This window comes from Chenopodium album, chromosome 21, assembly GCF_948465745.1.
Source record: "Chenopodium album chromosome 21, dcCheAlbu1.1, whole genome shotgun sequence".
Lineage (NCBI taxonomy): Eukaryota > Viridiplantae > Streptophyta > Magnoliopsida > Caryophyllales > Amaranthaceae > Chenopodium > Chenopodium album.
Window position 1 is genome coordinate 23,642,649 of NC_137854.1, and position 27,711 is coordinate 23,670,359.

Consider the following 27,711-nt stretch of genomic DNA (forward strand, 5'->3'; position numbering starts at 1 on the left):
GGGATACATCTGAGGGTAATATAATGATGTTTAGTACCATATATGACCCTTATATGTAGCCATAAATATCCGTGGTAGGCTTGAGGTCACGATATCGGTGCAAGTTTGGAACGGGTAAATTGATTGTTTAAAGGCATATTGGATGGTTCCATCCACACAATTGGATTCCCAAAGGGTATTAGGAACCATGGTAAACATCTCGGCAATTTTTATTTCCGGGCGAAAAGTCTTGAGACCCTAGGGGATACATCTTAGGGTCATATAATGACGCTTGGAACCATATATGACCCTTATGTGTAGCCATAAATGTCCGTGGTAGGCTTGAGGTCACGATATCGGTGCAAGTTTGGAACGGGTAAATTGACTGTTTAAAGGCATATTGGATTGTTTTACCCACTCAATTGGACTCCCGAAGGGTATTAGGAACCTTGGTAAACATCTCGGCAATTTTTATTTCCAGGTGAAAAAAAGGTCAGTAAATTCCAAAATTGAAGGCTATAATCCACGCTTTTTGAGGAATTTTAAGGTTACGGGGCCCGGTGGCGACAAGTCTTGAGAACCTAGGGGATACATCTTAGGGTCATATAATGACGTTTGGAACATATCTGACCCTTATATGTTGCCATAAATGTCCGTGGTTGGCTTGAGGTCACGATATCGGTGCAAGTTTGGAACGGGTAAATTGACTGTTTAAAGCCATATTGGATGGTTCCACCCACTCAATTGGACTCCCGGAGGGTATTAGGAACCATGGTAAAGATCTCGGCAATTTTTATTTCCAGGCGAAAAAAGGTCAAAAATTCCAAAATTGAAGGCTATAATCCACGCTTTTTGAGGAATTTTGAGGTTACAGGACCCAGTGGCGAAAAGTCTTCTGACCCTAGGCGATACATCTTAATGTCATATAATGACGTTTGGAAACATATATGACCCTTATATGTTGCCATAATTGTTCGTGGTAGGCTTGATGTCACGATATCGGTGCAAGTTTGGAACGGGTAAATTGACTGTTTCAAGGCGTATTGGATGGTTTCACCCTCTCAATTGGACTCCCGGAGGGTGTTAGGAACCATGGTAAACATCTCGGCAATTTTATTTCTAGGCGAAAAAAGGTCAAAAAATTCCAAAATTGAAGGCTATAATTTACGCTTTTTGGCTAATTTTGAGTTTACGGAGCCCGGTGGCGAAAAGTCTTGAGACCCTAGGGGATACATCGTAGGGTCATATAATGACATTTGGAACCAAATATGATGCTTATATGTTGCCATAAATGTCCGTGGTTGGCTTGAGGTCACGATATCGGTGCAAGTTTGGAACGGATAAATTGACTGTTTAAAGGCATATTGGATTGTTCCACCCACTCAATTGGACTCTTGGAGGGTATTAGGAACCATAGTAAACATCTCGGCAATTTTTATTTCCGGGAGAAAAAAGGTCAACAAATTCCAAAAATTGAAGGGTATAATCCACGCTTTTATAGGAATTTTGAGGTTACGGGCCCGGTGGCTAAAAGTCTTGAGACCTTAGGGGATACATCTTAGGGTCATATAATGACGTTTGGAACCATATATGACCCTTATATGTTGCCATAAATGTCTGGGTAGGCTTGAGGTCACGACATCGGTGCAAGTTTGTAACGGGTAAATTGAGTGTTTAAAGGCATATTGGATGGTTCCACCCACTCAATTTGACTCCATGAGGGTATTAGGAACCATGGTAAAAATCTGGCCAATTTTTATTTTCGTGCGAAAATAGGTCAAAAAATTCCAAAATTAAAGGGTAATCCACGCTTTTTGTGGAATTTTGAGGTTATAGGCCCGGTGGAGAAAAGTCTTGAGACCCTAGGGGATACATCTTAGGGTCATATAATGACGTTTGGAACCAAATATGACGTTTATATGTTGCCATAAATGTCCGTGGTTGGCTTGAGGTCACGTGATCGGTGCAAGTTTGGAACGGGTAAAGTGACTGTTTATAGGCATATTGGATGGTTCTACCCACTCAATTAGACTCCCGGAGGGTATTACGTACCATGGTAAACATCTCGGTAATTTTTATTTCCCGGCGAAAAAAGGACAAAAAATTCCAAAATTGAAGGCTAATCCACGCTTTTTGAGAAATTTTGAGGTTACAGGCCCGGTGGCTAAAAGTCTTGAGACCCTAGGGGATACATCTGAGGGTCATATAATGACGTTTGGTACCATATATGACCCTTATATGTTGCCATAAATGTCCGTGGTAGGCATGAGGTCACGATATCGGTGCAAGTTTGGAACGGGTAAATTGACTGTTTAAATGCATATTGGATGGTTCCACCCACTCAATTCGACTCCCGGAAGGTATGAGGAACCATGGTAAACATCTCGGCAATTTTTACTTCCGTGCGAAAAAAATCAAAAAATTACAAAATTGAAGACTATAATCCACGCTTTTAGAGGAATTTTGAGGTTACGGGGCCCGGTGGAAAAAAGTCTTGAGACCCTAGGGGATACATCCTAGGGTCATATAATGACATTTGGAACCATATATGACCCTTATATGTTGCCATAAATGTTCAGGGTAGGCTTCAGTTCACTATATTGGTGCAAGTTTGGAACGGGTAAATTGAGTGTGTAAAGGCATATTGGATAGTTCCACCCACTCAATTGGACTCCCGGAGGATATTAGGAACCAAGGTAAACATCTCGCCAATTTTTATTATCGTGCGAAAAAAGGTCAAAAAATTCCAAAATTGAAGGCTAATCCACGCTTTTTAAGGAATTTTGAGGTTACGGGACCCGGTAGTGAAAAGTCTTGACACCTTAGGGGATACATCTTAGGGTCATATAATGACGTTTGGAACCATATATGACCCATATAAGTAGCCATAAATGTCTGTGGTAGGCTTGAGGTCACGATATCGTAGCAAGTTTGGAACGGGTAAATTGACTGTTTAAAGGCATATTGGATGGTTCCACCCACTCAGTTGGACTCCCGAAGGGTATTAGGAACTATGGTAAACATCTCGGCAATTTTTATTTCCAGGCGAAAAAAAGGTCACTAAATTCCAAAATTGAAGGCTATAATCCACTCTTTTTGAGGAATTTTGAGGTTACGGGGCCCGGTGGCGAAAAGTCTTGAGACCCTAGGGGATATATCTTAGGGTCATATAATGACGTTTGGAACCATATATGACCCTTATATGTAGCCATAAATGTCTGTGGTAGGCTTGAGGTCACGATATCGGTGCAAGTTTGGAACGGGTAAATTGAGTGTTTAAAGGCATATTGGATGGTTCCACCCACTCAATTGGACTCCCGGAGGGTATTAGGAACCATGCTAAACATCTCGCTAATTTTTTTTTCGTGCGAAAAAAGGTCAAAAAATTCCAAAATTAAAGGGTAATCCACGCTTTTTGAGGAATTTTGAGGTTACGGGGCCCGGTGGCGAAAAGTCTTGAGACCCTAGGGGATACATCGTAGGGTCATATAATGACGTTTGGAACCAAATATGATGCTTATATGTTGCCATAAATGTCCGTGGTTGGCTTGAGGTCACGATATCGGTGCAAGTTTGGAACGGATAAATTGACTGTTTATAGGCATATTGGATGGTTCTACCCACTCAATTAGACTCCCGAAGGGTATTAGGAACCATGGTTAACATCTCGGCAATTTTTATTTCCTGACGAAAAAAGGTCAAAAAATTCCAAAATTGAAGGCTAATCCACGCTTTTTGAGAAATTTTGAGGTTACGGGCCCGGTGGCTAAAAGTCTTGAGACCCTAGGGGATACATCTGAGGGTAATATAATGACGTTTGGTACCATATATGATCCTTATATGTTGCCATAAATGTCCGTGGTAGGCTTGAGGTCACGATATCGTTGCAAGTTTGGAACAGGTAAATTGACTGTTTAAATGCATAATTGATGGTTCCACCCACTCAATTGGACTCCCGAAGGATATTAGGAACCATGGTAAACATCTCGGCAAAATTATTTCCGTGCGAAAAAAAGTCAAAAAATTCCAAAATTGAAGACGCTTTTAGAGGAATTTTGAGGTTACAAGACCCGGTGCGAAAAGTCTTGAGACCCTAGGGGATACATCCTAGGGTCATATAATGACGTTTGGAACCATATATAACCCTAATATGTTGTCATAAATGTCCGGGGTAGGCTTGAGGTAATGATATCGGTGCAAGTTTGGAATGGGTAAATTGAGCGTTTAAAGGCATATTGGATGGTTCCACCCACTCAATTAGAGTCCCGGAGGGTATTAGGAACCATTGTAAACATCTCGGCAATTTTTATTTCCGGGCGATAAAAGGTCAAAATATTCCAAAATTGAAGGCTATAAATCCACGCTTTTTGAGGAATTTTGAGGTTACGGGCCCGGTAGGGAAAAGGCTTGAGACCCTAGGGGATACATCTTAGGGTTATATAATGACGTTTGGAACCATATATGACCCTTATATGTTGCCATAAATGTACGTGGTAGGCTTGAGGACACGATATCGGTGCAAGTTTGGAAAGGGTAAATAAACTGTTTAAATGCATATTGGATGGTTCCACCCACTCAATTGGACTCCCGAAGGGTATTTCGAACCATGGTAAAAACCTCGGCAATTTTTATTTCCGGGCGAAAAACGTCAAAAAATTCAAAAATTGAAGGAAACAATCAACGGTTTTTGAGGAATTTTGAGGTTACGGGGCCCGGTGGCGAAATGTGTTGAGACCCTTGGGGATACATCTTAGGGTCATATAATGACGTTTAGATGCATATATGACCCTTATATGTTGCCGTAAATGTCCGTGGTAGGCTTGAGGTCACGATATCAGTGCAAGTTTGGAACGGGTAAAATGACTGTTTAAAGGCATATAACATGGTTCCACCCATTCAATTAGACTCCTGGAGGGTATTAGGAACCATGGTAAACATCTCGGCAATTTTTATTTTCGGGCGAAAAATGGTCAAAAAAATTCCAAAATTGAAGAAAAATCCACGCTTGTTGAGGAATTTTGAGGTTACAGGGCCCGGTGGCGAAAAGTCTTGAGACCCTAAAGGATACATCTTAGGGTCAAATAATGACATTTGGAACCATATATTACCCTTATATGTTTCCATAAATGTCCATGGTAGGCTTGAGGTCACGATATCGATGCAAGTTTGGAACGGGTAAAATGACTGTTTAAAGGCATATAAGATGGTTCTACCCACTCAATTAAAATCCTGGAGGGTACTGGGAACCATGGTAAACATCTCAGCAATTTTTATTTCCGGGCAAAAAAAGGTCAAAAAATTCCAAAATTGAAGGCTATAATCCACGCTTTTTGAGGAATTTTGAGGTTACGGGCCCCGGGGGCAAAAAGTCTTGAGACCCTAGGGATACATATTAGGGTCATATAATGAGGTTTAAAACCATATATGACCCTTATATGTTGCCATAAATGTCCGTGGTAGGCTTGAGGTCACGATATCGGTGCGAGTTTGGATCGGGTAAATTGACTGTTTAAAGGCATATTGGATGGTTCCACCCACTCAATTGGACTCCCGAAGGATATTAGGAACCATGGTAAACATTTCGGCAATTTTTATTTCAGGGTGAAAAAAGGTCAAAAAATTCCAAAATTGAAAGCTATAATCCACGCTTTTTGAGGAATTTTGAGGTTACGAGGCCCGTTGGCGAAAAGTCTTGAGACCCTAAGGGATAAATCTTAGGGTCATATAATGACGTTTGGAACCATATATCACCCTTATATGTTACCATAAATGTCCGTGGTAGGCTTGAGCTCACGATATCGGTGCAAGTTTGGAATGGGTAAATTGAGTGTTTGAAGGCATATTGGATGGTTCCACCCACTCAATTGGACTCTTGGAGGGAATTAGGAACCATGGTAAACATCTCGGCATTTTTTATTTCCGCGCGAAAAAAAGCCAAAAACTTTTAAAATTGAAGGCTATAATCCACGCTTTTTAAGGAATTTTGAGGTTACGGGACCCGGTGGCGAAAAGTCTTGAGACCCTAGGGGATACATCTTAGTGTCATATAATGACGTTTGGAACCATATATGACCCTTATATGTTGCCATAAATGTCCGTGGTAGGCTTGAGGTCACGATATCGGTGCAAGTTTGGAACGGGTAAAATGTCTGTTTAAAGGCATATACGATGGTTCCACCCACTCAATTGGACTCCCGGAGGATATTGGGAACCATGGTAAACATCTCGGAAATTTTTATTTCCGGGCGAAAAAAGGTCAAAAAAATTCCAAAATTGAAGGAAAATCCACGCTTTTTGAGGAATTTTAAGGTTACGGGGCCCGGTGGCGAAAAGTCTTCAGACCCTAAAGGATACATCTTAGGGTCATATAATAAGTTTGGAACCATATATGACCCTTATACGTTTCCATAAATGTCCGTGGTAGGCTTGAGGTCACGATATCGGTGCAAGTTTGGAACAGGTAAATTGACTGTTTTAAGGCATATAAGATGGTTCCACCACCTCAATTGGACTCCCGGTGGTTATTAGGAACCATGGTAAACATCGCGGCAATTTTTATTTCCTGGCGTAAAAAGGTCAAAAAATTCCAAAATTGAAGGCTATAATCCACGTTTTTTGAGGATTTTTGAGGTTACAGGGCCTGTGGGCGAAAAGTCTTGAGACCGTAGGGGATACATCTTAGGGTAATATAATGACGTTTGGAACTATATATGACTCTTATATGTTGACATAAATGTCCATGGTAGGTTTGAGGTGACGATATCGGTACAAGTTTGGAACGGGTAAATTGACTGTTTAAAGGCATATTGGATGGTTCCACCCACTCAATTGGACTCCCGGAGGGTATTACACTAGTAGAAAAAACTAAATGGGAAGCACCAAATGGCAAGCGGTTATTAAATTCCGCTTCCAATAACACCAATAAAAAAAAACAGAAACAAGCAAATGGCAAGCGGTTTTTGGGTGAACCGCTTGCCAAAATATAAATGGCAAGCGGTTTGGATATTGAATCGCTTGCCATTTGCTTAAAAAACCTAAAAATGTGGTACACTCCTTATTTCTTACGCACGCCCCCTCTTCTTCTCTCTCTTCTCTTATTTCTCACGCCCATTTCTCTCTCCTCATTTCTCAGGATGTTTTTTCTTCTCTCTCCTCTCCCCTCATTTCATCCCCTCCATTCACACCCACTACTCTCTCCATTCTCTCTCCTCTCCCCTCCATTTTAGATCTAATTTTCACGCCTTCACTCTCCTCTACTCTCCTCTACTCTCTCCATCTCCTTCACTTTCTCCACAACAACCACCGAACAACTTCTTTCTCACGAATTTCGAACCCAGATTTCGACAGATTTGTTAAGTTCGTCGATGGAGAAATTCGAACAAAGCTCGTCGATGTCAGGCTGGGTTTAACCCCAGAATTTTTGAACCCGAAACCGAGCAAAAATCGAGTACAATTTCGAACCAAAACCCTCCAAAAATTCGAACCAAAGCCCCCATTAAATTCAAGCAAATTTTGAGTAAAATTTGGAGAAAATTTCGAATTGTGGGTTCCTATTTGTGTATTTCGATTTCGATTTTGTGGGTTTAAATTTTTTGTGTGGGTTTCGATTTTAATTTGGTGGAGTTTTCGAGTTTTTTAGGTCAAATTCGACAATAAAAACTCTAGATCTAGAGTTTTCATGGTCGAATTTAACCCTTAAAACCCAAATTTCAAGCCAAGTTTGAGGCTTTGGTGGAATTCATGGTATGTTCCCTTTTTTTTTATTTTTTTTTGTTTATTTAAGTTTTTTTTTAATTTAATGGTGATGTGTGGTTGAATTGGTTTGTTTAGGTCGATTTGGTGTTGGTGGGGGTCGTGGTGGGCGAAAAGGGATGGGATCTGGTGGATAGTGGTGGTGCTGGTGTGTGGTCTGGTGTTGGTGCGCGGTGCGCGTGAACGGTGAGGGTGGTGGTGGTGCGCGTGAACGGTAGTGGTGGTGCATGTGAACGATGGTGCTGGTGGTGGAGATCAAGTGTTGTCTCGTATAAATTTTTTTTAGACAACTTGTATTAATGTAATTACTTGTATTAATTTTTAAATTTTTTTTTTGTTGTTGAAAATGTACTACTTACATCAATTAATAATAAAAATATTATTGTTTTTATATATATATATTGTTTGTTATCAATTTTAGTGAAAAAAAAAATTATTTTTTTATAGCCTTAATGGGCAGCGGTTTGGCGCCAAAACCGCTGCCCTTTCTCTTCAAATGGCATACGGCTCAGAACCGCTTGCCATTTAAATTAAATGGACAATCGCAAGCCCCACAATAGCAAGCAGTTCAAAACCGCTTGCCATTGAGGGGTTTCAACCGCTTGCCATTTTGTTTATTCTACTAGTGCTAAGAACCATGGTAAGCATCTCGGCAATTTTTATTTCCGGGCGAAAAAAGGTAAAAAAATTCAAAAATTGAAGGCTATAATCCACGCTTTTTGAGGAATTTTGAGGTTACGGGGCCCGGTGGCGAAAAGTCTTGAGACCCTAGGAGATACATCTTAGGGTCATATAATGACGATTGGAACCATATATGACCCTTTTATATTGCCATAAATGTCTGTGGTAGGCTTGAGGTCACGATATCGGTGCAAGTTTGGAACGGGTAAATTGAGTGTTTAAAGGCATATTGGATGGTTCCACCCACTTAATTGGACTCCCGAAGGATATTAGGAACCATGGTAAACATCTTGGCAATTTTTATTTTCGGGCGAAAAAAAATCTAAAAATTCCAAAATTGAAGGCTATATCCACGCTTATTGAGGTTACGGGGCCCGGTGGCGAAAAGTCTTGAGACCCTAGGGGATACATCTTAGGGTCATATAATGACGTTTGGAACAAAATATGACCCTTATATGTTGCCATAAATGTCCGTGGTAGGCTTGAGGTCACGATATCGATGCAAGTTTGGAACGGGTAAATTAACTGTTTATAGGCATATTGGATGGTTCCACCCACTCAATTGGACTACTGGAGGGTATTAGGAACCATGGTAAACATCTCGGCAATTTCTATTTCCGGGTCAAAAAATTCCAAAATTGAAGGCTATATCTACGCTTTTTGAGAAATTTTGAGGTTACGGGGCCCAGTGGCGAAAAGTCTAGAGACCATTGGGGATACATCTTAGGGTCATACAATGACGTTTGGAACCATATATGATCCTTATATGTTGCCATAAATGTCCGTGGAAGGCTTGAGGTCACGATATTAGTGCAAGTTTAAAACGGGTAAATTGATTGCTTAAAGGCATATTGGATGGTTCCACCCACTCAATTGGACTCCCGGAAGGTATTAGGAACCATGGTAAACGTCTCGGAGATTTTTATTTCTGGGCGAAAAAATTCCAAAATTGAAGGCTATAATCCACGCTTTTTGAGGAATTTTGAGGTTACGGGTCCCGGTGGCGAAAAGTCTTGAGACCCTAGGGGATACATATTAGGGTCATATATTGACGTTTGGAACCATATATGACTGTTATTTGTTGCAATAAATGTCCGTGGTAGGCCTGAGGTCAGGATATCGGTGCAAGTTTAGAACGGGTAAATTGACTGTTTAAAGATATATTGGTTGGTTCCACCCACTTAATTGGACTCCCGGAGAGTATTAGGAACCATGGTAAACATCTTGGCAATTTTTATTTCCGGGCAAAAAAAGGTTTAAAAACTCCAAAATTGAAGGCTATAATCCACGCTTTTTGAGGAATTTTGAGGTTTCGGGGCCCGGTGGCGAAAAGGCTTGAGACCCTAGGGGATACATCGTAGGGTCATATAATGACGTTTGGAACCAAATATGATGCTTATATGTTGCCATAAATGTCCGAGGTTGGCTTGAGGTCACGATATCGGTGCAAGTTTAGAACGGATAAATTGACTGTTTATAGGCATATTGGATGGTTCTACCCACTCAATTAGACTCCCGGAGGGTATTAGGAACCATGGTAAACATCTCGGCAATTTTAATTTCCGGGCGAAAAATGGTCAAAAAATTCGAAATTGAAGGCTATAATCCATGCTTTTTGAGGAATTTTGAGGTTACGGGGCCCGGTGGCGAAAAGTCTCGAGACCGTAGGGGATACATATTAGGGTCATATAATGACGTTTGGAACCATATATGACCCTTATATGTTTCCATAAATGTCCGTGGTAGGCCTGAGGTCACGATATCGGTGAAAGTTTGGAACGGGTAAATTGACTGTTTAAAGGCATATTGGATGGTTCCACCCACTCAATTGGACTCCCGGAGGGTATTAGAAACCATGGTAAACTTCTCGGTAATTTTTATTTCCGGGCGAAAAAAGGTAAAAAAAACTCAAAAATTAAAGGCTATAATCCACGCTTTTTGAGGAATTTTGATGTTACAGGGCCCGGTGGCGAAAAGTCTTGAGAGCCTAAGGGATACATCTTAGGGTCATATAATGACGTTTGGAACCATATATGACCCTTATATGTTGCCATAAATATCCGTGGTAGGCTTGAGGTCACAATATCGTAGCAAGTTTGGAACGGGTAAATTGACTGTTTAAAGGCATATTGGATGGTTCCACCCACTCAATTGGACTCCCGGAGGGTATTAGGAACCATGGTAAACATTTCGATAATTTTTATTTCCGGGCGAAAACAGGTCAAAAAACTCCAAAATTGAAGGCTAGGAATTTTGAGGTTACGGGGCCCGGTGGCGAAAAGTGTTGAGAGCCTAGGGGATACATCTTAGGGTCATATAATGATGTTTGGAACCATATATGACCCTTATATGTTGCCATAAATGTCCTTGGTAGGCTTGAGGTCACGATATCGGTACAAGTTTGAAACGGGTAAAATGACTGTTTAAAGGCACATTGGATTGTTCCACCCACTCAATTGGACTCCAAGAGGGTATTACGAACCGTGGTAAACATCTCAGCATTTTTTATTTCCGAGAGAAAAAATTCCAAATTTGAAAGGCTATAATCCACGCTTTTTGAGGGATTTTGAGGTTACGGGGACCGGTGGTTAAATGTCTTGAGACCCTGGGGGATACATCTTAGGGTCATATATTGACTTTTGGAACCATATATGACCCTTATATGTTTCCATAAATGTTCGTGGTAGGCTTGAGGTCACGGTATCGGTGCAAGTTTCGAACGGGTAAATTGACTGTTTAAAGACATATTGGATGGTTCCACCCACTCAATTGGACTCCCGGAGGATACTAAAAAACCATGGTAAATATCATGGCAATATTTATTTTCGGGTGAAAAAAGGTCAAAATATTCCAAAATTGAAGGCTATAATCCACGCTTTTTGAGAAATTTTGAGGTTACGGGGCCCGGTGGCGAAAAGTCGTGAGACCTTAGGGAATACATATTAGGGTGATATAATGACGTTTGGAACCATATATGACCCTTATATGTTGCCAAAAATGTCCGTGGTAGGCTTGAGGTCACAATATCGGTACAAGTTTGGAACGCGTGAATTGACTGTTTAAAGGCATATTGGATGGTTCCACCCACTCAATTGGACTCCCGGAGGGTATTAGGAACCATGGTAAACATCTCGGCCATTTTTATTTCCGGGTCAAAAAATTCCTAAATTGAAGGCTATATCCACGCTTTTTGAGAAATTTTTAGGTTACGGGGCCCGGTGTTGAAAAGTCTTGAGACCCTAGGGGATACATATTAGGGTCATATAATGACGTTTGGAACCATATATGACTCTTATTTGGTTCCATAAATGTCCGCGCTAGGCCTGAGGTCACGATATCTGTGCTAATTTGGAACGGGTAAATTGACTGTTAAAAGGCATATTGGTTGGTTCCACCCACTCAATTGGACTCCCGGAGAGTATTAGGAACTATGGTATACATCTCGGCAATTTTTATTTCCGGGCGAAAAAAGGTTAAAAAACTCCAAAATTGAAGGCTATAATCCACGCTTTTTAAGGAATTTTGAGGTTTCGGGGCCCGGTGGCGAAAAGGCTTGAGACCCTAGGGGATACATCTTAGGGTCATAGAATGACGTTTGGAACCATATATGACCCTTATATGTTGCCATAAATGTCCGTGGTAGGTTTGAGGTCACGATATCGGTGAATGTTTGGAACAGGTAAATTGACTGTTTAAAGGCATATTGGATGGTTCCACCCACTCAATTGGACTCCCGAAGGATATTAGGAACCATGGTAAACATCTCGGTAATTTTAATTTCCGGGCGAAAAATGGTCAAAAAATTCCAAAATTGAAGGCTATAATCCATGCTTTTTGAGGAATTTTGAGGTTACGGGGCCCGGTGGCGAAAAGTCTTGAGACCCTACACTACAAGAAAAAGGTGAATTAGCAACTGATTTTTGCAACTACCATAATAATTAGTTGCAAAAATAATTTTAGCGACTAAATAAGATGAGTTGTCGCAAATTTTGCAACCGAATTTGCAGTAGTTGCTATGCAGTCGTTAGTTAGCAACTGATTTTTGCAACTACAATAATAATCAGTTGCAAAAAATATTTTTGCGGCAGAAAAAAACAAGTAGTCGCAAAATTTGCAACCGAATTTATATTAGTTGCTATGCGGTTGCTAATCTGCGACGCTGTTATAATAATTTGCAACTAACACGGTAGTCGCTACTATTATTTTTTATATTTATTAAAAAGAAATAATAAAAAACCCTTAGTATTATAAAAAAAAACCCTTAGTATAATTAAAAAACCCTTATTCCTCCAAAAAAAATAAAAAAACAAGTTATTGCCGCCAAAAAAAACAAGAATTATCATAGTATTCACCGTCAAAACAAGAGTATCATACTCTTCCTCAAATAAAAGAAAAAAGAAAAAAAATCAGAACCTCAAAGCAAGCCAGCCATTCCCGTCGTCTTCCTCTACTGCCGTTGCGCCACCACCACTTTACCCAGGTTAGTACACGTTCTTCTTCTTCCTACCTTCCATTCAATCTTTCTCTTACTGTATTATGTCAATTGCGAATTTTCGGTTTATCTTTGAGTTTTTTGTCCAATTTTTGATTTTTTTTTTCTATTGCGAATTGATATTAATCTGATTATTGATTGAATTGCAAATTGGTTTTAATCTGGTAATTTAACAGTTTTGAGAATAATTCTTGAAAGTTTGGTCGAATTAAGTAACTAGAATTAGGAATTAGTATTTCTCAATTATATCTATGGGTTATTAGGTGTTATTCTTGATAATTATACAAAATAAGTTAGTAGAATTAGGAATTGCGAATTTTAGGGTTTATTGAGTTTTTTTGTTCAATTTTTGATTTTAATTTGGTTTCTATTGCAAATTGTGAATCCAGAAATATTGTTTTTTTTTCGTACATAATGTCTTCACATTAGAGTTACAATTAAGCTTAGAGATTCATCAGTGTTCTCACCTCTTTCTCAAAACTTCAAGGAAAACAACCCTTACTAATTTACTAGCATACTGTCTTTTTCTATGGGGTCATGAATCAAAATCTGTCACATTGTTATCAGTATTCCTAGTTGTTATCTTCCATACTTTAGTGGCTGGTATTGGTTGAAGCTTTACTGAAATGGAAGGAATGGGCATTTGGGAATCAATTTATTGCTCGGTCTTAGCATTTTTGCCGTTGCAGTCTTTGTATTTGTCTGTTCTTCAGTAGCTTCAGTGGTCTAATTTAGTTCAGCTCTCCTCCTCTCAATGGCTTGTGTACATTAGGAACAATGAAGATATTGGTTCACAGATGTAGCAGTTAGATACTATAGATAACACGGCACCTGCTACTTGAAATAAAAATCCAAATGTCTGCATAAATTAATTTTAATACATATAATAACTTATGTTTCAGAATTTAGGCCTTTAAATAGGCTACAATTGGTTTTAGTATTGGTAAAGATTTAGGAGCTGGAACCTTGTACTTTTTCTGGAGTGTTCCTATTGCCTCTTTTAAAGAGAATGCTTTCATGCCTTTTAATCTTACAATAGCATGGATGAGCCCTTTCCTTCACAGTCTCACCTCCATAATTTTCACTCTCTTAAGTTTCTGCGTGTCTTTTACGTACTAGATATTTTTAGATTATTTTTCTTATATTTTTCCTTAACACTAGATATCCTATTCTCATATATATGATGCTTCATATTTTGATGTATGTAGTTTCCGCTGTTCTGAAATTTTGTTCCCTGATTTGGTAAAATAAATTGATTTGTACCTATCATTGTTTTGTTCTGCTTGTTTCACTATAAGCATATGCGAATTGTGGATACATACACTGATGCATTAAGTTTCTTTTTTTTTTGTTCCTATAAAGTTTCTTTTTTTTGGTTTCTCTATTTTTTGGTTTCTCTATATTTATGTTGTCCCACCAAAGGAATATTGAACACTTCTTTTTCCATTGTTTCAAAAATAAAGAAAAAGGATTGTGTATACACTTTATGACTTACCTGCTGCACCTTTTCTTGCTTATCTTTCTCTTGTTTTCTAAGTAATCGCCTAAATAACTAAGTAACTTATATAATAAGAATAAATTACATATATAAGAAGACTATATTACATATATGTGTATGATTAACAATGTCGTTTAGCAGTTAGGATCATGGAGAAATTGAATCGAAAATGGATGTATGAGAGATTAGAAGGTCGACTACTAAAAAAAGAGTTCACAATTGGCGTGCGGGAGTTTATTGAGTTTGCTAAACAACACCGTGATTTTCAGAATCTTCAAAGATCAGATGCCCTTGTTCAAAGTGTAAAAATGTTCCTTTTTTAGATGTTGAAAGTGTAAGAGAGCATTTGTATAAAAAAGGATTTCTTAATGACTACTATGAATGGGTTTGTCATGGAGAGGATTTTGATTCTTTAAAAGCATCAGATGAGCCGTCGGATCCGTATGTTGACATGATTATTGATGCATTTGGTCAAGTTGATGGTGATCCAATGCATGAAGATATTCGGAATGTTGAAGAAGAACCTAATCCTCAAGTTAAGAAGTTTTTTGAGATGTTAGCGGCCGCACAAAAACCATTGTATGAAGGAAGTCGATTATCTGTTTTAGAGATGGCTTCAAGGATTACGAGCTTGAAGTGTGAATACAACTTGCCCCATAGATGTATTGATAGTATTTCATCGCTCATTAGTGACGTAATTCCTGATGAGAATTCAATGTCCAAGACGTACTATGACACTAAAAAGGTGGTAAAGGGCCTTGAACTTCCTCATGAGAAGATACATGCATGCCCTAAAGGATGCATGTTATTTTGGAAGGATAAAGCTCACCTTGAAAAGTGTTCGAAATGCGGGGGGGAGCGTTATAAGAAGACTTCTCGTGGAAAATGTGTGCCGGCCAAAGTGTTATTCTACTTCCCGATCACGCCAAGATTGCAAAGGCTCTATGCGACTAAAGACCTTGCACATAAAATGCAGTGCCACAAAATCCTAGGGTAAGTGGAACACTCGCCCATCCAAGTGATAGTGAAGCATGGAAACATCTTGATAACACATACAAGGATTTTGCAAGTGAGCCCCGTAATGTTAGATTGGGTCTATGCACAGATGGTTTCTCAGCACATGGAAAATTTGGAAGGCAAAATTCTTGTTGGCCAGTAATTGTTACCCCATATAACTTGCCTCCATGGTTATGTATGAAGAAGCCGTTTATGTTTTTATCCTTGCTCATTCCGGGTCCTAAAAACCCAAAAGGGAACTTGGATGTGTACATGCAACCCTTGATTGACGAACTGATATCTTTATGGGAAGTAGGTACAATGACATATGATGTATCCACAAAGCAAAATTTCAAGTTACGAGCTGCCCTTTTATGGACGGTTAGTGACTTTCCTGCGTTTGGGATGTTATCTGGTTGGACTACATCAGGAAAGATGGCTTGTCCATACTGCATGGACAAGCATAGATCTTTTTGGCTAGACAACGGCTCTAAAGTATCATGGTTTGATAGTCACCTTCGATTTCTCCCACCTACACATCCTTATAGAAAAAACCGCACTGCTTTTTTCAAAAAAAGAGCAGAAACTCGATTGCCTCCTCCAATATTGACGGGCCATCAACTATGGGAGCAGGTTAAGGAGATTCCAAAGTCCATTGATCCAAAAATCCGTTCGACAAAATTAAAAAAGGTTAAGACAGGGTGGCATAAGCAAAGCATCTTTTGGGAGCTTCCTTATTGGAAAGATTTGTTGATTCGACATAATTTATATGTTATGCACATTGAAAAGAATTTGTTTGATCAACTCATCCACACAATAATGAATGTGAAAGATACCGCAGTTGATACAGATAAGGCTCGCCTAGATGTTCAACGATATTGTAAGCGGAGTAGCTTAGAGCCTATTGAATCTGATGATGGGAGCTTGATCTTCCCAAAAGCACCATACACTCTTGATAAAGCACAACGTAGAGTGTTGTGTGAATGGATAAAAGATCTTAAGTTTCCAGATGGATATGCTTCTGATTTTGGTAGATGTGTGGATTTGCAAGCCTGTAAGATACATGGAATGAAAAGCCATGATTGTCATGTGTTCATGCAAAGGTTGTTGCCCGTTGCAATGAGAGAACTTCTTCCTGATAATGTTTGGAAAGCAGTCACTGAAATCAGCCAATTTTTTCGCGATCTATGCTCTTACACTATTAAAGTTGATGATGTGACTCGTTTAGAAAAAAACATTCCAGAAATCTTATGCAAGTTGGAGAAAATATTCTCGCCTGCATTTTTCAATTCAATGGAGCATTTACCCGTTCATTTGCCACATGAAGTAAAAGTGGGTGGTCCTGTGCAATACAGATGGATGTATCCATTTGAGAGGTAATATACATTTTCCTAATCCACTCCATTGTTTTCAAGTTTCTGCTATATGATTTATAATTTTACATGTGAATGAGTCAATTTAACTTATTTTGTAGATTTCTTAATCATCTGAAGATGAAAATTGGTAATAAGGCACGAGTGGAAGGCTCGATTTGCAAGGCTTATCTTGCAGAAGAGATTTCTAACTTTTGTTCTTATTACTTTCAACCTCATGTTGATACAAAATCTAGAGATCTAGGACGCAATGTTGTTTATGATGATGATTTAGATTCAACTATACCAGAATTATTCCAATTTAGCAAAGGTCGTGGCAAAGGTGTCCAAACAAGGTTTTTAGATTCGAAAGAAGTCAAGCATGCACACCACTATGTTCTTTCCAATTGTGGGGTGTTAGGAGGATATGAATGGTACAAATTTCTATAATTGGTAGTTATTTTATGCAATTTGCTAGATAATTAACGTTTAAAGGTTTATAGGAAGTTTGAAGAGTCGATGATGCAAAAATATCCTGGTATTGACCTACATGATATTTGGAGCAAGTTTTCACATGAATTTTCCAAATGGTTTCAGGATTTTGTAAGTTTTTACAATGAAGTTTCGATATATCATTCGCTAAATATGACTAAGGTTATATATTTTATTAATTAATGGCTTGAATTTGAAATTAGGTTATCGAATCTAATGAGACTGATGAAGTGATTCGAGCACTTGCCATGGGTCCGTCTAGACAAGTCAAAACATGGAGGCAATTTGACATCAATGGCTTTAAGTTTCACACTTTTGATTATGGAAAGCACAAGGCAACTATGAATTATGGTGTGGGTGTAATAAGTGAGGAGGAAATTGATTACTTCGGCATTTTAGAAGAAGTCATTGAGTTGGTTTACTTGGGGACCGTAAATGTCTTCAAAACCGTCTTGTTTAAATGTAATTGGATGGATTCAGTGAATGGCATGAATATTCATGAGCAGTATAGATTAGTTGATGTAAACCACTCTAAGAAATACCCTGCATATGATCCTTTTGTTCTAGCACATCAGGTTTATCAAGTGTATTTTACCTCTTATCCAAGCTTAAAGAAAGATAAGAGTCAATGGTGGGCTGTTTTTAAGACTAAAGCTAGGTCAAGTGTGGATGCCCCAATTGATGAGTCAATTTTCCAAGTAGACATTGCTGAGACCCCAACCCTTTTTTCGTCGGATGATGATGATGGTGTTATGTACGAGGATATGGATGAAATGGAGGAGGACGGCTCAGGTGGTGAAGAGGAAGAACAACATGAAGAAGATGAATGGGATGATACTGAATCTGAATCTGAAGAAGAGGTTGATGGAGAGTTAGGATATACTGACAACGATGACGAGGATGATGATGATGTGGATGAAGAATAATTTCTAAGCTTGTAGTTTTCAATGTGTTTTCTTTGTTATGGGCTTATTTGTTTGATAGACAATGTGTTTATCTTATTTGTTTGATATGTGATAAATGTTTTAAAATTTGTTGATCATATTTGTGAGCTTACTTTTATAAATTTTTTTTATTATGGGTTATTATGTATAAATTAATTATTGTGCTTCTAATCTTTCTAGTTCTTTGGAAATGAAATCCTTCATGAAAAATTCAAAATTTAGCCGGGGAGGTAATCAAGGCGGTGTCCGAGCCAATAATCAATCGGTTGATCAAGAAAATCCTGTGGTCACACGACCGACACCACCACCTTCTAATGAACAAGTACAAGTAAATTCTAATGCTGATGTTGCTGTTGAGAATGATGTGGCACCACAAAATTTGAATGGAGTGGAACAAGGAAAGATTGAGCTCTCACCAGATGGGCTATGGTCAGTTATATTTATCTATGTATTATATTTTTTGTCTTAGTAGCTTATTATCATTATTTATGCTTGTGCTTAATCTTTCTTGCATCAGGTTTGATGACCATACTGTTAGTGGAAATGTCACAAAATCTTGGAAGGCACACTACAACCACCCATACATGAATTTTACTGAGGTGCCACTTATGGTTAGGGATCGTTGGTTCACTGAGTTTAAGGTATGTTTAGATTTTAGTTGTCATCTTAGATATTTTTATAGTGTTAGTTATATTAGCCTTGGAGTTGGAATTTGAAAAGAGGTGGTTATGATATCTTTGTTATGTATATATTGTTTATAGTTATATTTATTACGGAGTCTAGAAAAAATGGAGAAATTTGATTTAAGGCTAGAGATGACTCAATCGTGATAGGTGTCTTTCAAATGCAATGAATATTACACCCTCTGACAGCCTAACTCAGTTGTAACACCCCAATAATTCTCTCTTTAAACCTCTGAGGACCCTGAACAATATTCAAGAGAATTACTGGCGTGCTACCGCCACGTGTTCAAACGTTAAGGCTTTATCAGAAAATAGCAGCGGAAAAACTAAATCAGTTATGAATAAGTTTCAAAACCAACGAATGAAACCAAGTTAAGTCATACAACTTGGAACCATTAAGGCCCTTATTCAAAACCCAATAAAAGTAGTAAGTGATTAAATTCAGTGTTCAAATAAATTCAAACCCAAAAGAAATAGTGTCGAATAAAATCGAATTAAAATAAATTCAAACTTGCAAAAGAAATAAAATGAAACAACCAACTCTCTACTCAAGATCCCACAACCCTGATGAATGCTGCATGTGTAAGAACCTGTGGTAATTCTGCTCCCCAATATTACAAGTGTAAAAATTGGATCGTCACAGGGTCATTGAAAGGCGAAGGCCATGACCAAAGAAAGACACACAAAGCACGCAATCAGCAAAGCTGAGTACATACAAGCTGCAAAATAAATTAAGAATTCCATAACATGCTACTAATAATCAATCATCATGCATCATTAAATTATAGACTCAACACACGACTCAACTATTTATATTACTAAGACTCCATTAATTAATAATAGGTAAATCATTATTTTTATTCATTGGATTACGCAATAGACAAGGTTGTCCAACCCATGCTCCATTTGGAACATCAATAAAAGAAAAACCCCATGCCTCCTTTCGGAAACATCAATAAACATCCAACGACCACGGGCGCGACTCCGTGACCGTAGTTAGTATGAGATCTCACCTAACTCCTAGTTTTGAAAAATATTTGAAATAAGAGACTCGTAGATCAGACGGCCTCGAGAAAAGTACACGGCTAATACCCCATGTACCCCAACCCCTGATTGTCATTACTCCAGAAGTGCACCAATCCAGAGTTTTATTGCTCATCCATCTTGCACTTTACGTGATTTACAGGTTTAGACTTGGTGATGACTCATATGCATAACAATACAATCAATCCAATATCAATTCAATCAAGTAAAGCAACTTTTCAATTTCAATTCTTGATTTATTAGTGGCAAGCAACATTTATTATTTATTCCTTTACTACCTCGGTGTATAAACACCTTGAGTGCATAAGGCACCCCAAACTCTTAACCTTGTCTTATAAGACATGAACCATTCCTTTACTCATCCTATTTCATTAAATCATGAATGAGTAATAATTAAGTCATTTCACCAATCACATACCTTTGCCTCTAAGCGCACCTTGCATAATTAGAACATAACCAATAATTACAATAAGGAATAGTGCACGTCAAAGGAAATTCACAATGTATAACCAAACAATTTAACCCAGTCATCCCTAGACATGATACTAAGTTCTCGATCCGTCCTTAAACATGCACCTAAAAGCAAGGTTTTGTAACTTGTACGTACCTTGAGCAAACGAATTGGTATGCCACTTTACTAACTAGAAATCACCTTCAATAAACTCCTCTCCTAAGCCAAATAATAACATCTCAATCAATACCCAATCAATTAAATTTACAGCAATACTAACTTACTTTAAAACCTTCAAAATCCAAATCAAACAACACTTTAAAACCTTCCCTTTTGATAAAATTAAAGGCTTATATATAGTTCTTTAAATTTTTCTTCATAAAAACCTTAAAATACACTCTTAAACATGAAATTACAGCAAGTTCAAAGTCTAATAAAAATCTGAAAATTATATAAAAACCCCTAAAATCTCTCTTTTTAATGGGTGATTAAACCCTCTTTATAAAACATCAAAAGTAGTACTTAGAAACTATTTCCAACACTTGAAACTTCAATAAAAACATATATTTATGCTTAATTAACTTTAAACATAATTAATTTTATTAATCAAACTCAAGGATAATATTTTAAGTATGTAAAAACTTCGTTAAAATCAAAAACTGCCCGAAAATCATATTTAGAGGCTGAATTTGGCCTCGAGAGGGTGGTGCTCACTACCAAGGGTAGTGAGTCTTTCTTAAAACGTGGTTTCCACATGGAAAACACTACTTTTTTTGTCAAAATCGGATGAGTTTAGATCCTGGTCGGGATTAAAACGGGATTAATATTAACGAACGGAAATCTAAAAATTAAAACACGAATCTATGTGTTCAAAATAATCTGGAATTAAGTTAAACTAATTAGTAGTTATAATCACCAAAATTTCAAAACATCATTACTATAAAAGCCCTAAATCAATTGTTCATAAAAACCCTAAAATCACGATTTTCAATAAATTGAAACCCTAGGTTTATAATTCATAAAATATGAAATTTATAACATAAATATAATCTGAAATTTATAATCTTTATACCATTAAAATATAATTTGATACTAAAAATATAATCTTTATACTAAAATCAAAACCCAAAACAATTAAATTAACATTAAGCAAAATAATGAAACAAAGGAGGATGAAAATAAGACTAACCTTTTTGTGTGGGAAATTTTTGGAGATTCATGGGATATTTATAGGAGAGAATTATTGTAGGGTAAAAAGAAATATTGGGCCTCATAAAAATAATGGGTCGATTAAGTAAACAAATGGGTTAGGCTTGTATGATTGGACATAAATTGTAGAATAAAGGTGCATAAAATAATTTGTTCAAATAATTTTCGACCCAGATTAATAATTTGAAACTTTTGAAATTAAATTATGAAAAATAACAAATAAATATTATAAATAAAATAAATTTTCATTTATAAAATATTTAAAAATACGGGGGATTACATCAGTAGCCAAAACCACCCCCATTCGTGCTGCGAAAGCCTCTGCCATAGCCATACGGACCTGAGCACTCACATGACGAACCATCACAGCCATAATGCTGCCATCAGAGTCGCTAATCACAGCCCCCAAGCTCACACCCCACCCTTCCAACACCGCTGCATCAGCGTTGATGCGCACAGTGCCAGCAGCAGGGCACCTCCAACAGCCACAACGCACAGCAGCAACACTTCTAACCCCACCAGAGACAACATTCGCGTATTCCAACAGCCATGCCAAGTTTGTTTTAAGAAATTTTAAGTACCAATCTGCAATGTACTGGCTACTCTCAAATATTATAACAGCAATGAAATAGTAATAAAAATAGAGTCTTGTTTAGAGGAAAGCTTGGAACTTGATTTAATTGAATGTTAACGGCTACAAAAAGGCACTACTCTACTACTACTGAAATTCTACTTACTACAATACTTCTCTCAACATGCCTCTACTGTTTCATTACTATCACTATATATACCAAGCTCCTAATCAAAACAAACCAACCCTAGCATTAAAAAACTTTGTCCTGTTCTGCCACAAAGGAGGCCTTCACTGCAGCAGTCCTTTCACCACATTCTATAGTGGAGTATTAATTTGTTTTGTCCTGTTCTGGAGTACCCTGCTGCTGCTACTGATCTTGTGCCTTGATTTTGCGCCTTCTCTCATATACCCTTATGGGCTGTTATGTAGGCTCGACCCAATCCATGACACAATCCAAATGTGTAACCTCTAAATTTTATGGTAGGGAACGCTCTTTCGAATTTCGTTGTAGGATCTTGCTGAAAATCTGTCTTTCTTGCTCCTATTTGCTGCATCATTGCTAGCTGTTTGAAAACTCTGGTGGTTGTGTTCTAGGGTTCGCTTGATTTTCAGAAATTGCTGTAGGGCAAGCGGGGGTTGCCTATACACTAGAAGTGTTTTGAATTTTCTGACTGTATAAAAGTGTTCATTGTTTTGCTCTGAATGTAATATGGGTTGTTGCTGATTTAATCTGTTATGTGAGGAGAATGCTTTAATTTTATGTCTTGATTAGGTTACTTATTTATTTTCAGTGAATAAGAAGCATTACATACTCTAGTTTTTCTAGCTATTTATGAGTGCAGTGTTGTGAATTTGACATAAAATTCTGAAGAATATTTTGCTTCTTGGTTGTAGTTCAGTTTGGAGTCATAGTGAATGATCTAGGATGGCTCATTCGTCTTCCTATTCTAAGTTTATGATAAATTGTGAAAACAGGTGAGAAAGAACAGATCGAGTAGTGGGTAACTCAACAAAATATGTTTTAGCCAAAGAGAAACCTTTTCCTAGTTACTTTCTACTGGCTTTTGTTTCAAACTAATTGTCATGCAAGCAAACGCTTCAAATTTTCATTTTCATACTAATATTAATCTGCTATAGCTTTAGGGTTTCGTTAATTAGTTGCATTGGATAAGCTTTCCTGACACCAATGGAACCATCGTGAGCTAATATTTGCTGTAATTTCCTTGTTGCTCACATTAAAACCCCATGTTATACTGAAATTCACTTATAATACTGTTTATCAGATTCTTATCACACAAGAGACCTAATGACTGCAGTGTAAATGTATGATCGTATTGCTAATATTTTTGCAAGACTAAAGAGTAGCTTTCATAGTTTTACATGTTAATTATGTGCAGCGTACATATACTTGGAGAACTAAGTTCGATGCTAAGGCTAGGAGAGAATTTGACAAAAAAGCTGGGGACCGACTTAGGGGCACATTGAACCAAGTTTACAAAATGCCTCTCCATAAGGAAGTTAGTTTCATGACTGACACTGTTCGAGCTGAATTCATAAATAAGCGTAAGCATCCTGATTTTCTGAAACGTTCTAACCAAGCAAGAGATAATCGATTATCTGGCCAAACATTAGAGAAGTTTGACCCTGGCCATCGCCAAGGTAGCGTATCTACTCCTCAAGTGGTTAAAAAAATGGTAAGTGTATGATTTTAACAGCTAACTTGTGATTTTATATAAGATTGAAGCAAGTAGAAAATTTTTAGCCACTAAGAGATAACAATAACTAGTCTTTATTACAATTGCTCTGTAGTCTATGTCCCCTATTTTTTGTTGTATTTTTTTTGTGCTAACAACTTCTTCTAATACAAGGCAAAGAAAAAGGATGGAATTTTACCAACTGCTGCTGAAGTTTATGAGAGAACTCATTTTGTTTGTGTGGGCAATGATGAAGTTGAATTGATGGGTGACAAGTCTCAAAAAGTCATGGTATGAGTATACTTCTATATTTTGCTAAGATTACAAATAAAAAATATGTGGTACTTAATGGTTGGAGATATTATAGATTGTTTATTTGTTTGTGTGATTGAGTTGGAGGATGAGAATGATTTTCCGGCATTAATCATATGATTAATGTGGTATGGCACAATGTGAATTGAGACAGGTTTATTTTGAAGCCATACCCTATAGGAGGGGATTCTTCAATTTACAAAGGAGACTCTGCCGAAAGTTTTACTAATAACTGCTTACATAAATTATTTTGCTATAAGTGTTACCTTTTTTATTTAAAAAAAAACAACTATAATAAAAATACCCATGATCCTCTGTTCCCAATAGTTGTACCTTTGTAGTCTGGAACATCTATTAAGAGGTAACTCTGAGTGTACTTGTATTCATGTTCTTGCATCCTTGATGGGTAATACTCTATTAGATGCTCTAAAGCAATTAAATTAAATTGTGTTTTAGAAGTCCAAACAAGTTTTTATCCCGGACGACGTCCCGAGTCATTGCTTGTATTTTTATTATAGTTGTTTTTTTTAATGTATTTAGTTTATTTAAGTTTTAACATTTGAGATCATAGTTACTAATACATATCTTAATGCAGGGAGAATATATGGAAAAACTTGAGGAATATAAGAACAAAGGAATTGAGATAAACCCCGACAAAGTCTACTTGGAGGTTGTAGGTGGGCAAAAAAAAGGAAAAGTCTACGGTTTAGGGAGTGCTTCACAAATGTATTACAAGAGTGATCCTACTTCTCAATCTACTGCATCATCTTCCACTCCTTCCATTATTTCTCAATTAAGTTCTCAAGTTGAAGAACTAAAGAAGATGGCGGAAGAAAACCATAACAAGGTAGAAGAAAGCCAAAAAATAGCGGCAGAGAGCTTAAAATGTGCTAAGGAATTCGTCGAAAATCATGAGATCGAAAAAGCTACATGGAATAAGGAAAAATTAGCTATGCAAAAATCATTGCAGGATATGGCATCACTTGTAAAACAAGTTTACCGTCCTTATAAGCCTCCTACGCCTGCAGTCACCCGCTCTCGTGATACAACTAAGTGATTTTTATTTTCTTGGTGGTAATTTTATGAACTGGTCTTTTACATTGTCATTAATTCTTGTTTGAAGTAGCTTTTTTTATATGGGAGGTGACATTTGGAACAATTAGTCTTATAAGTTAAATATTGTTTTTTAATACATTGATACAAAATTAATTGATATTTTGGATATTTGAATAAAATTAACATTTTGGTTATTTGAATTTATGCGTGGGTACCTTTTTTGCTTTGTGATTAATATTGGTTGTCGCTTAATTATGGTCTTAAATATTGATAGTTAGTCGCAAATATTTAGCGACTGCAAATTTGGTTTAGAGACTAATTGGTTAGTTGCAAAATCATTAGTCTCAGTAGTCGCTAATATGTCACAAATAATTAGTTTTGTAGTCGCAAAAATTTGGTCTCGTATGTAGTTACTAATCCGTCGCAAAAAATATTAGTCTCAATAGTCACAAATCCGTCGCAATTAAACTAGTCTCCGTAGTCGCAAAATTTTAGTCTCGTAGTCGCAAAAGTTTGGTCTTATAGTCGCTAATCCGTCGCAAAAGTAGTGTTAAAACATTGGTCTAAGTAGTTGCTAATCCGTCGCAAATATTTTACGACGGATAATAATTTAGTTGCTAAAATTTGAAAGTTAGTCGCTAAATGGTAGTTGCAAAGGCGTTGCAAATCCGTCGCTAAATTTGCGACTGTCAAAAATTAGTCGCAAAAATGGATTTGCGACGAGGTCTTTGGCAACGAACCAAAGTAGTTGCAAATCCGTCACAAATCCATTTTTGCTAATTACCCTTTTTCTTGTAGTGCTAGGGGATACATATTAGGGTCATATAATGACTTTTGGAACCATATATGACCCTTATATGTTGCCATAAATGTCCGTGGTAGGCCTGAGGTCACGATATCGGTGCAAGTTTGGAACGGGTAAATTGACTGTTTAAAGGCATATTGGATGGTTCCACCCACTCAATTGTACTCCCAGAGGGTATTAGGAACCATGGTATACATCTCGGCAATTTTTATTTCCGGGCGAAAAATGGTCAAAAAATTTCAAAATTGAAGGCTATAAATCCACGCTTTTTAAGGAATTTTGAGGTTACGGGGCCCGGTGGCGAAAAGTCTTGAGACCCTAGGGGATACATCTTAGGGTCATATAATGACGTTTGGAACCATATATGACCCTTATATGTTTCCATAAATGTCCGTGGTAGGCTTGAGGTCACGATATCGGTGCAACTTTAGATTAAGTAAATTGACTGTTTAAAAGCATATTGCATGGTACAACCCACTCAATTGGACTCCCGAAGGGTATTAGGAACCAGGGTAAACATCTCGGCAATTTTAATTTCCGGGCGAAAAATGGTTAAAAAAATTCCAAAATTGAAGGGTATAATCCATGCTTTTTGAGGAATTTTGAGGTTACGGGGCCCGGTGGCCAAAAGTCTTGAGACCCTAGGGAATACATATTAGGGTCATATAATGACGTTTGGAACCATATATGACCTTTATATGTTGCCATAAATGTCCGTGGTAGACCAGAGGTCACGATATCGGTACAAGTTTGGAACGGGTAAATTAACTGTTTAAAGGCATATTGGATGGTTCCACCCACTCAATTGGACTCCCAGAGGGTATTGGAACCATGGTAAACATCTCGGTAATTTTTATTTCCGGGCGAAAAAAGGTCAAAAAATTCCAAAACTGAAGCCTATAATCCACGCTTTTTGAGAATTTTGAGGATACGGGGCCCGGTGGCGAAAATTCTTGAGACCCTAGGGGACACATCTTAGGGTCAGATAATGATGTTTGGAACCATATATGACCCTTATATGTTTCCCTAAATGTCCATGGTAGGCTTGAGGTCACGATATCGGTGCAAGTTTAAAGCAGGTAAATTGACTATTTAAAAGCATATTGGATGGTTCCACCCACTCAATTGGACTTCGGAGGGTATTAGGAACCATGGTAAATATCTCGGCAGTTTTTATTTCCAGGCAAAAAAAGGTCAAAAAATTCCAAAATTGAAGGCTATAATCCACGCTTTTTAATGAATTTTGAGGTTATTGGGCCCGGTGGGGAAAAGTCTTGAGACCCAAGGGGATACATCTTAGGGTCGTATAATGACGTTTGGAATTATATATGATCCTTATATGTTTCCATAAATGTCTGTGGTAGGTTTGTGGTCACAATATCAGTGCAAGTTTGGAACGAGTAAATTGCCTGTTTAAAGTCATATTGAATGGTTCCACCCACTCAATTTGACTCTCGGATGGTATTAGGAACCATGGTAAACATCTCGGCAATTTTAATTTCCGGGCGAAAAATGGTCAAAAAATTACAAAATTGAAGGCTATAATCCACGCTTTTTGAGGAATTTTGAAGACACGGGGGCCCGGTGGCGAAAAGTCTTGAGACCCTAGGGGATACATATTAGGGTCATATAATAAAGTTTGGAACCATATATGACTCTTATATGTTGCCATAAATGTCCGTGGTAGGCCTGAGGTC

At 37.7% G+C, this 27,711-nt stretch overlaps 2 protein-coding genes across 2 annotated transcripts; both read left to right on the forward strand.

Annotated features, from left to right (window-relative positions):
• The first annotated feature begins 12,868 nt into the window (after positions 1-12,868).
• Positions 12,869-19,016, forward strand: LOC145600566 (uncharacterized). The gene is made up of 4 exons (XM_081656449.1): positions 12,869-12,892; positions 18,367-18,615; positions 18,704-18,827; positions 18,948-19,016. The coding sequence occupies exons 2-4, from the start codon at positions 18,377-18,379 to the stop codon at positions 19,014-19,016; spliced, it is 432 nt and encodes a 143-aa protein (XP_081512575.1). The 5' UTR covers positions 12,869-12,892; positions 18,367-18,376.
• A 2,931-nt stretch (positions 19,017-21,947) lies between these two features.
• Positions 21,948-25,210, forward strand: LOC145600567 (uncharacterized). The gene is made up of 5 exons (XM_081656450.1): positions 21,948-22,165; positions 23,431-23,470; positions 23,545-23,841; positions 24,016-24,132; positions 24,749-25,210. Exons 1-5 carry the CDS (start codon positions 21,948-21,950, stop codon positions 25,208-25,210), a joined length of 1,134 nt encoding a protein of 377 aa, XP_081512576.1.
• Positions 25,211-27,711: the final 2,501 nt, after the last annotated feature.

Coding starts and splice junctions, on each gene's coding strand:
- LOC145600567 (XM_081656450.1), top strand. CDS start 21,948: ATGCTGCCATCAGAGTCGCTAATCACAGCCCCCAAGCTCACACCCCAC. Junction 22,166..23,430: donor TTTAAGTACCAATCTGCAAT/GTACTGGCTACT, acceptor ACTGTTTATCAG/ATTCTTATCACACAAGAGAC. Junction 23,471..23,544: donor CTAATGACTGCAGTGTAAAT/GTATGATCGTAT, acceptor AATTATGTGCAG/CGTACATATACTTGGAGAAC.
- LOC145600566 (XM_081656449.1), top strand. CDS start 18,377: ATGAAATCCTTCATGAAAAATTCAAAATTTAGCCGGGGAGGTAATCAA. Junction 18,616..18,703: donor CTCTCACCAGATGGGCTATG/GTCAGTTATATT, acceptor TTCTTGCATCAG/GTTTGATGACCATACTGTTA. Junction 18,828..18,947: donor GTTGGTTCACTGAGTTTAAG/GTATGTTTAGAT, acceptor TATTGTTTATAG/TTATATTTATTACGGAGTCT.